The sequence below is a fragment of the Oncorhynchus clarkii genome, chromosome 7 (genome assembly GCF_045791955.1).
Source record: "Oncorhynchus clarkii lewisi isolate Uvic-CL-2024 chromosome 7, UVic_Ocla_1.0, whole genome shotgun sequence".
NCBI lineage: Eukaryota > Metazoa > Chordata > Actinopteri > Salmoniformes > Salmonidae > Oncorhynchus > Oncorhynchus clarkii.
In genome coordinates this window covers 15,298,848-15,311,347 of record NC_092153.1, presented here as the reverse complement: position 1 = coordinate 15,311,347, position 12,500 = coordinate 15,298,848, and the positions used below count along the sequence as shown (strand labels likewise).

The following is a 12,500-nucleotide window of genomic DNA, read 5'->3' as shown; positions in this document are numbered from 1 at the left end:
ACTTCCTGCGTCTGCAGCTGGCCAATAAGGAACGCTCTGAGGCTCTGAGGCGCCAGCAGTTGGAACAACAGCAGAACGAGGAACACAAGCGCCTCCTACTGGCCGAACGACAGAAACGCATAGAGGAGCAGAAAGAACAGAGGAGGAGACTGGAGGAGGTAGGACACACTCACACACACACACACCCACGCACACACACACATGTTTACCTCTCTTTTTCTGTCCAACAGCAACAGTGCAGGGAGCGTGAGTTGAGGAAGCAGCAGGAGAGAGAACAGAGGAGGCGCTATGAGGAGATGGAACAACTACGGAGAGATGAGGAGAGGAGGCACGCGGAGAGAGAACAGGTACACACTTTGACTTCCTGAAGTCCTCTTGTTCTCTCTGTTTCCTGTTCTCTCCTTCCCTCCAGGCTGCATTAGGAGTACATCTCTGTCTGACTCTCTCTTTCTGTTTCCTGTTCTCTCCTTCCTCCATGCTGCGTTGTGATTCGAGTATATCTGTCTCTTGTTCTCTCTGTTTCCTGTTCTCTCCTTCCCTCCACGCTGCATTAGGAGTACATCTCTGTCTGACTCTCTCTTTCTGTTTCCTGTTCTCTCCTTCCCTCCACGCTGCATTAGGAGTACATCTCTGTCTGACTCTCTCTTTCTGTTTCCTGTTCTCTCCTTCCCTCCATGCTGCGTTGTGATAGGAGTATATCCGTAGACAGCTGGAGGAGGAACAGAGACAGTTAGAGATCCTACAGCAACAGCTTCTACAGGAGCAGGCTCTACTGCTGGTAACACTGTTACCCCTGCATGTCTATGTATATATACCCCTGACCTCTCACCCCTGACCCCTCAATAACTTCTACAGGAGCATGACCATTGTATACCTTGCATGTATACATCTACCTACCCCCCTCCTCTGAAGTCTGACCCCTCAACCCTGTGAAACTACAGCTACAGAGCCTGGGATGTAGACCTGTACTTTGTCCCTGTGTCCAGTGTTTGTTGTTCCTCGTTCCTCTCTGCAAGTCCTTACCCTGCAAGGAACCCCCCTCCCCAGCCCCATCAAATCACATCACATTTTATTTGTCACATGCGCCGAATACGACAGGTGTAGGTAGACCTTACCGTGAAAAGCTTACTTTCAAGCCCTTAAAACCAACGATGCAGTTCCAGAAATAGATTTAAGAAAATATTTACTAAATAAACTAAAGTAAAAAAATGTCATAAAAAGTAACACCGAGCCGGTGTGCAGCGTCCCTGTGAGCCCTGTCCTGTATGGATCCTATTGGTCAACCTGTCCTGTGTGGAGTGATGCTATTGGTCATGTGTGTCATGTGTCTCTGTTGCTTGGCTCTGTGCTGTCATGATAGTGATTTGGTTAAGATCGGATAATAACATCCTTCCATGTGTGTGTGTGTGTGTGTGTGTGTGTGTGTGTGTGTGTGTGTCCATAGGAGTATAAGCGTAAGCAGATTGAGGAACAACATCAAGCCGAGAGACTACAGAGACAGTTACAACAGGAGGTAACACTTGGCTCTTATGATGATGTCATATAACAATGGTGTTGAATAATTGAAGAGATGGTCAACTGTTGCCTATTTGTTTTGTAGAGAGCCTACCTGGTGTCTCTACAACAGCAGCAACAACAACAAAACCAAGATGGCCGACCAGGCGAGAAGAAACCTCTGTATCACTATAAAGACTCAGCTAGTCCTACTGACAAACCTGCATGGGCTAAAGAGGTACACACACAGACTCTGGAGAGACTCTGGTCTCTGGACAACATTCATAACTGAAGATCATGAGTACAGTCTCAGTCTAACTACAACATTGTCTGTGTAGTGGTGCATACAGCGTGGATCGGTACAAGATATTGTGTTCTTCTGTTACAGTTCTCGTGTGTGTGTGTGTGAGTGTGTGTGTGTGTGTGTGTGTGTGTGTGTGTGTGTGCTTGTTTAACTTCTGCCCCACCTTGTCTACAGGTCTTGAAGCAGCAGCCACACCCCCAGAGCATCTCACCCCGCCCTTTCCTCAGACAAAGCCACTCCTTCAACCAACCTTCATCCCCCATTCCCTCCCACGCCAACCTCCCTCGCCGAGCCCCCTCCGACCCCACCCCTCCCCCTCACATCCGTATCTCCCTGGAGACCAGGGAACTAGTAGATCCTGTTCTGAAACAGAAGATCAGCCAGCAGGTTAGAGAGATGAGAGCTCAGAAAGCCGGTCAGAGGGTGGTCAGACAGAAAGAAAGAGGACGCAATACCGGAGCCAACCACCAGGGGGTACCACACAACAACCGGAGGCCAAAAGGGCCAAGCGAAGCCGTTCAGAAGGCTGGTCAGCAAGACCGAGGACGCAGTCCCAGACCTAAACACCCAGGGCCACAACACAACCCCAACCAGGGGCTAAAGCATAATGGGAAGGGGCAACAGGCTGGCTTTAACCGAGGCCCCAGCCCTAACCCCAAACCCAACCAAGCCCCAAAAGAGAGCCCCATCTCTAATCCCCAAGCCCCTAAACAAGAGGCCCTCAATGGGCCAGCCTGGGCACCCAGCTCCAGCCCCAACCAGGGACATAACCTGGGGGTGAAAGACCAGGGGCAGATATGGGTCAGTGGCCGTAGTGGCAGCTCCATCTCCCCCTGTCGTAGAATAGACATAGAAGTAAATGACATAGATGTAGAAATAGACTCCTCTTCCTCCTCTCATTCTAATTCTTCTTTCCTCTACCCCTCTCCTGATCATGATCTTAGAGGCAGCTCTCTGTTTCCCTGTCGTATACTAGATGTAGAAATAGATGAACTAGATATAGAAATGGAGGAACTAGAAAAGAGGGAGTTGGATTGTTGGAGGTATAGAGAGGAGGAGAGGGAAAGGGGTAGAGAGGGAGGTGTGGGGGGTTTGAGGATGGCTTCCAGCCATGAGAGTCTGTTGGGATCCTATGGGGGTCATACGAATTCTGACCTCTACCCCCGACCCCTAACCCCTGACCTCTCAGCCTCTGCACCGGCAGGCCGGCTACGCCCTTTCCTGTCCTCCAATCAAAATCACTTTCTGGCTCCTGAATCCTCCAAGCAGAGTCCGTTCCTCCAAGTCCCCGGCTGGGCACCTCCCCCTCTGAACAGAGTGAAGTCAGAGGTCAGTGATGATGATGAGGTCACGACCTCTAACCTGGACCTGACTTCCTCTGCTCCAGCTAACATGCTCAGATCACACCTGGCCCAGGCCATGCCCATTAGATCCAAGCTATCATCCCTCTCTCAGTCCTCCCTCTCTTTCTCCCCCCTTCGTTCTCCTGGTAAGAGCTCAGGTCCTCTGAAACAGTTAGTTTTAGCCTTAAATTGGATGGGCCTCTCGCCCCGAGGGTCACCTAGAACCTCACCCCAAACCTCAGCCGGAATCTCCCCCTCACACTCCCGACCTGAGTCCCCATGTCATCTCTCCCTCAATTCCCCTCCAGCTCCATTCTACCACTCCCAGTATCTCACACCCTGCTCCTCCCCCTACCTCACCCCTTTGTGTTCTCCTGACCCATCTCCCGGTGGCTCCCCCTTCGGCTCCCAGTCCCAGCTCACAATCAGACGACTAGCTGCTAGCCACTAGCCACACAGACAGACAGACAGACAGACAGACAGACAGACAGACAGACAGACAGACAGGTGGGCAGATAGATAGATAGACGGATAGATAGACGGATAGATAGACGGATAGATAGACACACAGACAGACAGATAGATAGACACACAGACAGACAGATAGATAGACACACAGACAGACAGACAGACAGACAGACAGACAGATAGATAGATAGATAGATAGATAGATAGATAGATAGATAGATAGATAGATAGATAGATAGATAGATAGATAGACACACAGACAGACAGATAGATAAATAGACACACAGACAGACAGATAGATAAATTGACACACAGACAGACAGATAGATAAATTGACACACAGACAGACAGATAGATAAATAGACACACAGACAGACAGATAGATAAATAGACACACAGACAGACAGATAGATAGACAGACAGACACAGACACACACGGACACACACACAGACTGACAGACTGACAGACTGACAGACATATATTCTTTATTATATTTGTAGATAAAACAAAATATTATACATTTCTATATTTTATACTATTTTGTACTACAACATTGTTTCAACTTCATATAGCTCAGTTGGTTCATCCTTACCCACCTACCTCCGAAAGTCCCCAATCCAATCAAAACAAATATCTAGAAGAACCAGCCCCCCCAGACTCCTTCTCTGTCAGGGTGCCCCCCCCCCCCCAACCGCCCCTCCTTCTGGAGGTTGATGATGTCACAGCAAGGACTCCATACGTGTCACATCCTGTTTACGGTCAGTTAGCCAATTGCAGTTCAGCTTGGTGATGGGTGCTGGCCAATCAGGTCTCAGCCGGGTGAATGCCAATCAGGTCTCAGCTTGGTGCTGGGTGGAGGCCAATCAGGACTCTCTTTAGTGCTGGCCAATCGGTGGTGGACTATATTTTCTCTGGGATCACAGACCAACATGGATTCTCAACATTTCAGATTATCTTTTCTGCTAGAATGATACCTTCCAACTCCGCCTCTCCTCCATCCCCCTCTCCTCCATCCCCCTCTCCGCCTCTCCTCCATTCTCCTCTCCTCCATCCCCCTCTCCTCCATCCCCCTCTCCACCTCTCCTCCATCCCCCTCTCCTCCATCCCCCTTTCCGCCTCTCCTCCATCCCCCTCTCTGCCTCTCCTCCCTCCCCCTCTCCGCCTCTCCTCCATCCCCCTCTCCTCCATCCCCCTCCTCTCCTCCATCCCCCTTTCCTCCATCCCCCTCTCCTCCTCTCCTTCATCCCCCTCTCACCCTCTCCTCCATCCTCCTCTCCTCCATCCCCCTCTCCGCCTCTCCTCCATTCTCCTCTCCTCCATCCCCCTCTCCTCCATCCCCCTCTCCACCTCTCCTCCATCCCCCTCTCCTCCATCCCCCTTTCCGCCTCTCCTCCATCCCCCTCTCTGCCTCTCCCCCCTCCCCCTCTCCACGCCTCTCCTCCATCCCCCTCTCCTCCATCTCCCTCTCCTCCATCCTCCTCCTCTCCTCCATCCCCCTTTCCTCCATCCCCCTCTCCTCCTTTCCTCCATCCCCCTCTCACCCTCTCCTCCTTTCCTCCATCCCCCTCTCACCCTCTCCTCCATCCTCCATCCCCCTCTCCGCGTCTCCTCCATCCCCCTCTCCTCCTCTCCTCCATCCTCCTCTCCTCTATCCCCCTTTCCTCCATCCCCCTCTCCTCCTCTCCTCCATCCCCCTCTCCTCCATCCCCCTCTCACCCTCTCCTCCATCCCCCTCTCCTCCTCTCCTCCATCCTCCTCTCCTCTATCCCCCTCTCCTCCATCCCCATCTCCCTCTCCTCCTCTCCTCCATCCCCCTCTCCGCGTCTCCTCCATCCCCCTCTCCCCCACTCCTCATCCCCCTCTCCTCCTCTCCCCCATCCTCCTCTCCTCTATCCCCCTCTCCTCCATCTCCATCTCCCTCTCCTCCTCTCCTCCATCCCCCTCTCCTCCATCCCCCTCTCCGCCTCTCCTCCATCCCCCTCTCCGCCTCTCCTCCATCCCCCTCTCCTCCTCTCCTCCGTCCTCCTCTCCTCCATCCCGCCCTCTCCTCCTCTCCTCCGTCCTCCTCTCCTCCATCCCCCTCTCCGCGTCTCCTCCATCCCCCTCTCCCCCACTCCTCATCTCCCTCTCCTCCTCTCCCCCATCCTCCTCTCCTCTATCCCCCTCTCCTCCATCTCCATCTTCCTCTCCTCCTCTCCACCGTCCCCCTCTCCTTCATCCCCCTCTCTGCCTCTCCTCCATCCCCCTCTCCTCCTCTCCTCCGTCCTCCTCTCCTCCGTCCTCCTCTCCTCCGTCCTCCTCTCCTCCATCCCCCTCTCCGCCTCTCCTCCATCCCCCTCTCCCCCACTCCTCATCCCCCTCTCCTCCTCTCCCCCATCCTCCTCTCCTCTATCCCCCTCTCCTCCATCCCCATCTCCCTCTCCTCCTCTCCTCCATCCCCCTCTCCGCCTCTCTGCCTCTCCTCCATCCCACTCTCCTCCTCTCCTCCATCCTCCTCTCCTCCGTCCTCCTCTCCTCCGTCCTCCTCTCCTCCATCCCCCTCTCCTCGATCCCCCTCTCCGCCTCTCCTCCATCCCCCTCTCCCCCACTCCTCATCCCCCTCTCCTCCTCTCCCCCATCCTCCTCTCCTCTATCCCCCTCTCCTCCTCTTCTCCAACTCCGCTCTCTCCCTATCATCCCCGCACTCTCTCCCTATCATCCCCGCACTCTCTCCCTATCATCCCCGCTCTCTCTCCCTATCATCCCCGCTCGCTCTCTCTATCATCCCCGCTCGCTCTCTCTATCAACCCCGCTCGCTCTCTCTCTATCATCCCCGCTCGCTCTCTCTATCATCCCCGCTCGCTCTCTCTATCATCCCCGCGCTCTCTCTCTATCATCCCCGCGCTCTCTCTCTATCATCCCCGCTCGCTCTCTCTCTATCATCCCCGCTCGCTCTCTCTCTATCATCCCCGCGCTCTCTCTATCATCCCCGCTCGCTCTCTCTATCATCCCCGCTCGCTCTCTCTATCATCCCCGCTCGCTCTCTCTATCATCCCCGCTCGCTCTCTCTCTATCATCCCCGCTCGCTCTCTCTCTATCATCCTCTCCTCTATCCCCCTCTCCTCCATCTCCATCTCCCTCTCCTCCTCTCCTCCATCCCCCTCTCCTCCATCCCCCTCTCCGCCTCTCCTCCATCCCCCTCTCCGCCTCTCCTCCATCCCCCTCTCCTCCTCTCCTCCGTCCTCCTCTACTCCATCCCGCCCTCTCCTCCTCTCCTCCGTCCTCCTCTCCTCCATCCCCCTCTCCGCGTCTCCTCCATCCCCCTCTCCCCCACTCCTCATCTCCCTCTCCTCCTCTCCCCCATCCTCCTCTCCTCTATCCCCCTCTCCTCCATCTCCATCTTCCTCTCCTCCTCTCCACCGTCCCCCTCTCCTTCATCCCCCTCTCTGCCTCTCCTCCATCCCCCTCTCCTCCTCTCCTCCGTCCTCCTCTCCTCCGTCCTCCTCTCCTCCATCCCCCTCTCCGCCTCTCCTCCATCCCCCTCTCCCCCACTCCTCATCCCCCTCTCCTCCTCTTCCCCATCCTCCTCTCCTCTATCCCCCTCTCCTCCATCCCCATCTCCCTCTCCTCCTCTCCTCCATCCCCCTCTCCGCCTCTCTGCCTCTCCTCCATCCCACTCTCCTCCTCTCCTCCATCCTCCTCTCCTCCGTCCTCCTCTCCTCCGTCCTCCTCTCCTCCCTCCCCCTCTCCTCGATCCCCCTCTCCGCCTCTCCTCCATCCCCCTCTCCCCCACTCCTCATCCCCCTCTCCTCCTCTCCCCCATCCTCCTCTCCTCTATCCCCCTCTCCTCCTCTCCTCCAACTCCGCTCTCTCCCTATCATCCCCGCACTCTCTCCCTATCATCCCCGCACTCTCTCCCTATCATCCCCGCTCTCTCTCCCTATCATCCCCGCTCGCTCTCTCTATCATCCCCGCTCGCTCTCTCTATCATCCCCGCTCGCTCTCTCTCTATCATCCCCGCTCGCTCTCTCTATCATCCCCGCTCGCTCTCTCTATCATCCCCGCGCTCTCTCTCTATCATCCCCGCGCTCTCTCTCTATCATCCCCGCTCGCTCTCTCTCTATCATCCCCGCTCGCTCTCTCTCTATCATCCCCGCGCTCTCTCTATCATCCCCGCTCGCTCTCTCTATCATCCCCGCTCGCTCTCTCTCTCATCCCCGCTCGCTCTCTCTATCATCCCCGCTCGCTCTCTCTCTATCATCCCCGCTCGCTCTCTCTCTATCATCCCCGCTCTCTCTCCCTATCATCCCCGCTCGCTCTCTCTATCATCCCCGCTCGCTCTCTCTATCATCCCTGCGCTCTCTCTCTATCATCCCCGCGCTCTCTCTCTATCATCCCCGCGCTCTCTCTCTCTATCATCCCCACGCTCTCTCTCTATCATCCCTGCTCGCTGTCTCTCTATCATCCCCGCTCGCTCTCTCGCTATCATCCCCGCGCTCTCTCTCTATCATCCCCGCTCGCTCTCTCTCTATCATCCCCGCTCGCTCTCTCTCTATCATCCCCGCTCGCTCTCTCTATCATCCCCGCTCGCTCTCTCGCTATCATCCCCGCTCGCTCTCTCTCTATCATCCCCGCTCGCTCTCTCTCTATCATCCCCGCGCTCTCTCTATCATCCCCGCTCGCTCTCTCTATCATCCCCGCTCGCTCTCTCTATCATCCCCGCTCGCTCTCTCTATCATCCCCGCTCTCTCTCTATCATCCCCGCGCTCTCTCTCTATCATCCCCGCTCGCTCTCTCTCTATCATCCCCGCTCGCTCTCTCTCTATCATCCCCGCTCTCTCTCCCTATCATCCCCGCTCGCTCTCTCTATCATCCCCGCTCGCTCTCTCTATCATCCCCGCGCTCTCTCTCTATCATCCCCGCGCTCTCTCTCTATCATCCCCGCGCTCTCTCTCTCTATCATCCCCACGCTCTCTCTCTATCATCCCCGCTCGCTGTCTCTCTATCATCCCCGCTCGCTCTCTCGCTATCATCCCCGCGCTCTCTCTCTATCATCCCCGCTCGCTCTCTCTCTATCATCCCCGCTCGCTCTCTCTCTATCATCCCCGCTCGCTCTCTCTATCATCCCCGCTCGCTCTCTCGCTATCATCCCCGCTCGCTCTCTCTCTATCATCCCCGCTCGCTCTCTCTCTATCATCCCCGCTCGCTCTCTCTCTATCATCCCCGCGCTCTCTCCATCTCTCAGTTACAGCTTGTAGAGGAGGACCAGTTGATTCTAACCATTAATTGCATGATTGATTGCTCGGATCAACATGCAATGATGAACCTGCCTCAGAACACTGTAGACAACACCGTATTAACCTGTTGGTAATGTCCAGGTAGTCTAATAATCATGATGATGTGTGTCAGGTGGAGGAGCGGTCCAAGCTGAACAGACAGAGTTCTCCAGCGCTGCAGCATAAGGCCGTCTCCAGCCGGGTCTCTGAGGCCTCCCTGCCTCCTCGCTCCGAGTCCTTCAGCACTGCAGGGATGCAGCCGGCCCGCACCCCACCAACACACCGCCCAGTTGAACCACAGGTGTGTGTCTGTCCCTTCTGTCGTCTGTCTGTCTCTCTGTGTGTGCGTGTCTGTGTGTGTTGACATTTACAAATATACAATATACACACAACCTGTAATTGTATTTGATATTGCATACTACTATGCTGTAGCCTATACTACAGTCAACAAGCAGTATGTCTGTCTGATGGAATTAGAAAATGAGAACGGACATTCCCATAATTCAGTGTTTTATCTCATTCTCTCTCTCTAGATGGCCCACCTGATTCCAGTGAAGACCATGACAGGCTCTCAGTCTCTGCAGGAGAGCAGAGGGGGAGAGGCAGGAGGGATGGGGAGGAGAGGGGAGGAGGGGGGAGGCATGCCCCCCCGCCAGAACTCTGACCCCACCTCTGACTCGAACCCCGCCCCTCCACCTCGTACCACTAGCCGGGAGGACGATGAGCTTCCCCCTAAGGTCCCTCAGAGAACCACCTCCATCTCCCCAGCACTGATGAGGAAAAACTCCCCCAACGCACAGGGACTCATACGAGACAGTGTGTGTGTGTGTGTGTGTGTGTGTGTGTGTGTGTGTGTGTGTGTGTGTGTGTCAGGGTCGGGCTCAATTCCATTTAAATTCCAGTTAATTCAGGAAGTGCACTGAAATTGCTTTTCACTTCAATGCTTTTCAATGAGGAATTGGAATTAGGTTTACTTCATTTACTGAAATGAAATGGCATTGACCCCAACCCTGGTGTGTGTGTACTGTATATGTAATTACAGTGTGTATTAACAGTGTGTGTGTTCTTTCAGTCATCCAGACCTGAGAGCTTCAGAGTTGTGTCTCGATACTGCTCTACAGAGGTCCTCTCACTCCTCCTCCTCATCCTCACCTTCATCACAGAGAGGTACACACACACACACACACACACACACACATATATATATGTGACTGATGAATACATGTGTTTGTCTATTGATACGCTTTGTGAATGTTGATGCTGACTCCTCCCTTATGCTGTGATAGGTCCACCAGTCCAGGAGACCTCCCCCCCAGCAGAAGCCACTCAGGAGGTCAGGATCAGACCGGAGGAGGGGCGAGACTCAGGCAGACCCAGCAGACCTGCTGTGAGTGACACACACTCACACGCAAACACACACCTCGATTCTTTCTGGGAGTCAGGCTTTCTCCACTTCTGCTGCTTATGTTTCTCTTTTTCTCCCTCTTTCTCCTTCCTTCTCTCCTCCTCAATCTCTTCTGCTGTTCATCCCCTTCTATCAGAGCTATAAGAAAGCCATAGATGAGATTAGTGACTTCTCCCCTTTATCTCTCTCTCTCTCTCTCTCTCTCTCTCTCTCTCTCTGTGTATAACCAGTATGGCCCATTCATTCAGGGTTTTAGTGGGATGTGTGTAAGCTCAACTTAACATCACTTTGAAGGTCTGACCAGACTTTTGGAATTCTGAAGTATGTTTGTGAATTGAAGTGTCAGGGAGCTGAAAGCATCTAGCCTAGTGGTTAGAGTGTTGGGCCAGTAACCGAAAGGTTGCTGGATTGAATCCCTGAGCTGACAAGGTAAAAATCTGCCGTTCTGCCCCTGAACAAGGCAATTAACCCACTGCTCCCCGGTAAACTGTCATTGTAGATAATAATTTGTTCTTAACTGACTTGCCTAGTTAAATACACACAAAAAATATATCTTTCTCTTCATTACTCTGTGCACATTGGTTATTTTAGGAGGAACTGGTGTGTGTGTGTGTGTGTGTGTGTGTGTGTGTGTGGGTGTGTGTGTGTGTGTGTGTGTGTGTGTGTGTGTGTGTGTGTGTGTGTGTGTGTGGTTTAGGAAGAGCTTGTGGAGGTCCACCCTGTCTGTATGAATTGGTTTGGTCCAGTTGGGGGGAATGGGGCTGTGGGACTGGGCCATCTGGTAGCATGGGGGTGTTTGCTAGATGGATGCAGACATGGATGTACCCCCTTTATTTTTTTAGAAGATTGTTTTTTGATTTATTGGTTTATAACATCTTTGTTTTAGCTGGTCTTTCACTAGGACATCTTTCTCCAGAGTTCACAAATGTTTATTTGACGTGAAGTCATTGATGCTGATAGTTGATCTCGTTCTGTCCTTCTCTCAGTTCCCCCTTTGTCTCTGTTAATTGGACTCTCCCAACCCTCTTGACTGTTAGAGAATATTCAAATTTGTATTTACTTTCTCTTTTTTTATCTCTCCCTCTCTCTCTGTCGCTCTCTCTCTGTCGCTCTCTCTCTGTCGCTCTTTCTCTCTCTCTGTCGCGCTCTCTCTGTCTCTCTCTCTCTCTCTCTGTCGCTCTCTCTCTCTCTGTCGCTCTCTCTCTCTCTGTCGCTCTCTCTCTCTCTCTGTCGCTCTCTCTCTCTCTCTGTCGCTCTCTCTCTCTCTCTGTCGCTCTCTCTGTCGCTCTCTCTCTCTCTCTGTCGCTCTCTCTCTCTCTGTGTCGCTCTCTCTGTGTCGCTCTCTCTGTGTCGCTCTCTCTGTGTCGCTCTCTCTGTGTCGCTCTCTCTGTGTCGCTCTCTCTGTCTCTCTCTCTGTCTCTCTCTCTGTCTCTCTCTCTCTGTCGCTCTCTCTCTCTCTGTCGCTCTCGCTCTGTCGCTCTCTCTCTCTGTCGCTCTCTCTCTCTGTCGCTCTCTCTCTCTGTCGCTCTCTCTCTCTGTCGCTCGCTCTCTCTCTCTCTGTCGCTCTCTCTCTCTCTCTCTGTCGCTCTCTCTCTCTCTCTCTCTCTCTCTCTCTCTCTCTCTCTCTCTCTCTCTGTCTCTCTGTCTCTCTCTCTCTCTCTCTGTCTCTCTCTCTCTCTCTCTCTCTCTCTCTCTCTCTCTGTCTCTCTCTCTTTAGGACCTAAGTGCGCTGGCTAAGGAGCTGAGAGAGTTGAGGGTAGAGGAGGGCAGTAGACCTCCAGTGAAGGTGAGAAAGGTAATGTTTGACAAAGCATATCCACTTTCAGACAGTATACCTTCATAGTGTACACTTTCAGACTGTATACCTTCATAGTGTACACTTTCAGACAGTATACCTTCATAGTGTACACTTTCAGACTGTATACCTTCATAGTGCACACTTTCAGACAGTATACCTTCATAGTGCACACTTTCAGACAGTATACCTTCATAGTGTACACTTTCAGACAGTATACCTTCATAGTGTACACTTTCAGACAGTATACCTTCATAGTGTACACTTTCAGACTGTATACCTTCATAGTGTACACTTTCAGACTGTATACCTTCATAGTGTACACTTTCAGACAGTATACCTTCATAGTGTACACTTTCAGACAGTATACCTTCATAGTGTACACTTTCAGACAGTATACCTTCATAGTGTACACTTTCAGACAGTATACCTTCA

General features: G+C 53.1%; 1 protein-coding gene across 1 annotated transcript in view; it reads left to right on the top strand.

Moving 5' to 3' along the window:
- The window catches only part of LOC139412930 (TRAF2 and NCK-interacting protein kinase-like), a 60,836-nt gene that overhangs the window by 38,394 nt on the left and 9,942 nt on the right, over positions 1 to 12,500 (top strand). The window contains exons 12-21 of the mRNA XM_071159818.1: positions 1 to 158; positions 231 to 347; positions 692 to 778; positions 1,445 to 1,513; positions 1,601 to 1,732; positions 8,999 to 9,166; positions 9,399 to 9,683; positions 9,939 to 10,032; positions 10,152 to 10,252; positions 11,988 to 12,056. The exon at positions 1 to 158 is cut by the window's left edge and continues 41 nt beyond it. Of these exons, the coding sequence (XP_071015919.1) occupies positions 1 to 158; positions 231 to 347; positions 692 to 778; positions 1,445 to 1,513; positions 1,601 to 1,732; positions 8,999 to 9,166; positions 9,399 to 9,683; positions 9,939 to 10,032; positions 10,152 to 10,252; positions 11,988 to 12,056 (1,280 nt within the window). The remainder of the gene's footprint in view (positions 159 to 230; positions 348 to 691; positions 779 to 1,444; positions 1,514 to 1,600; positions 1,733 to 8,998; positions 9,167 to 9,398; positions 9,684 to 9,938; positions 10,033 to 10,151; positions 10,253 to 11,987; positions 12,057 to 12,500) is intronic.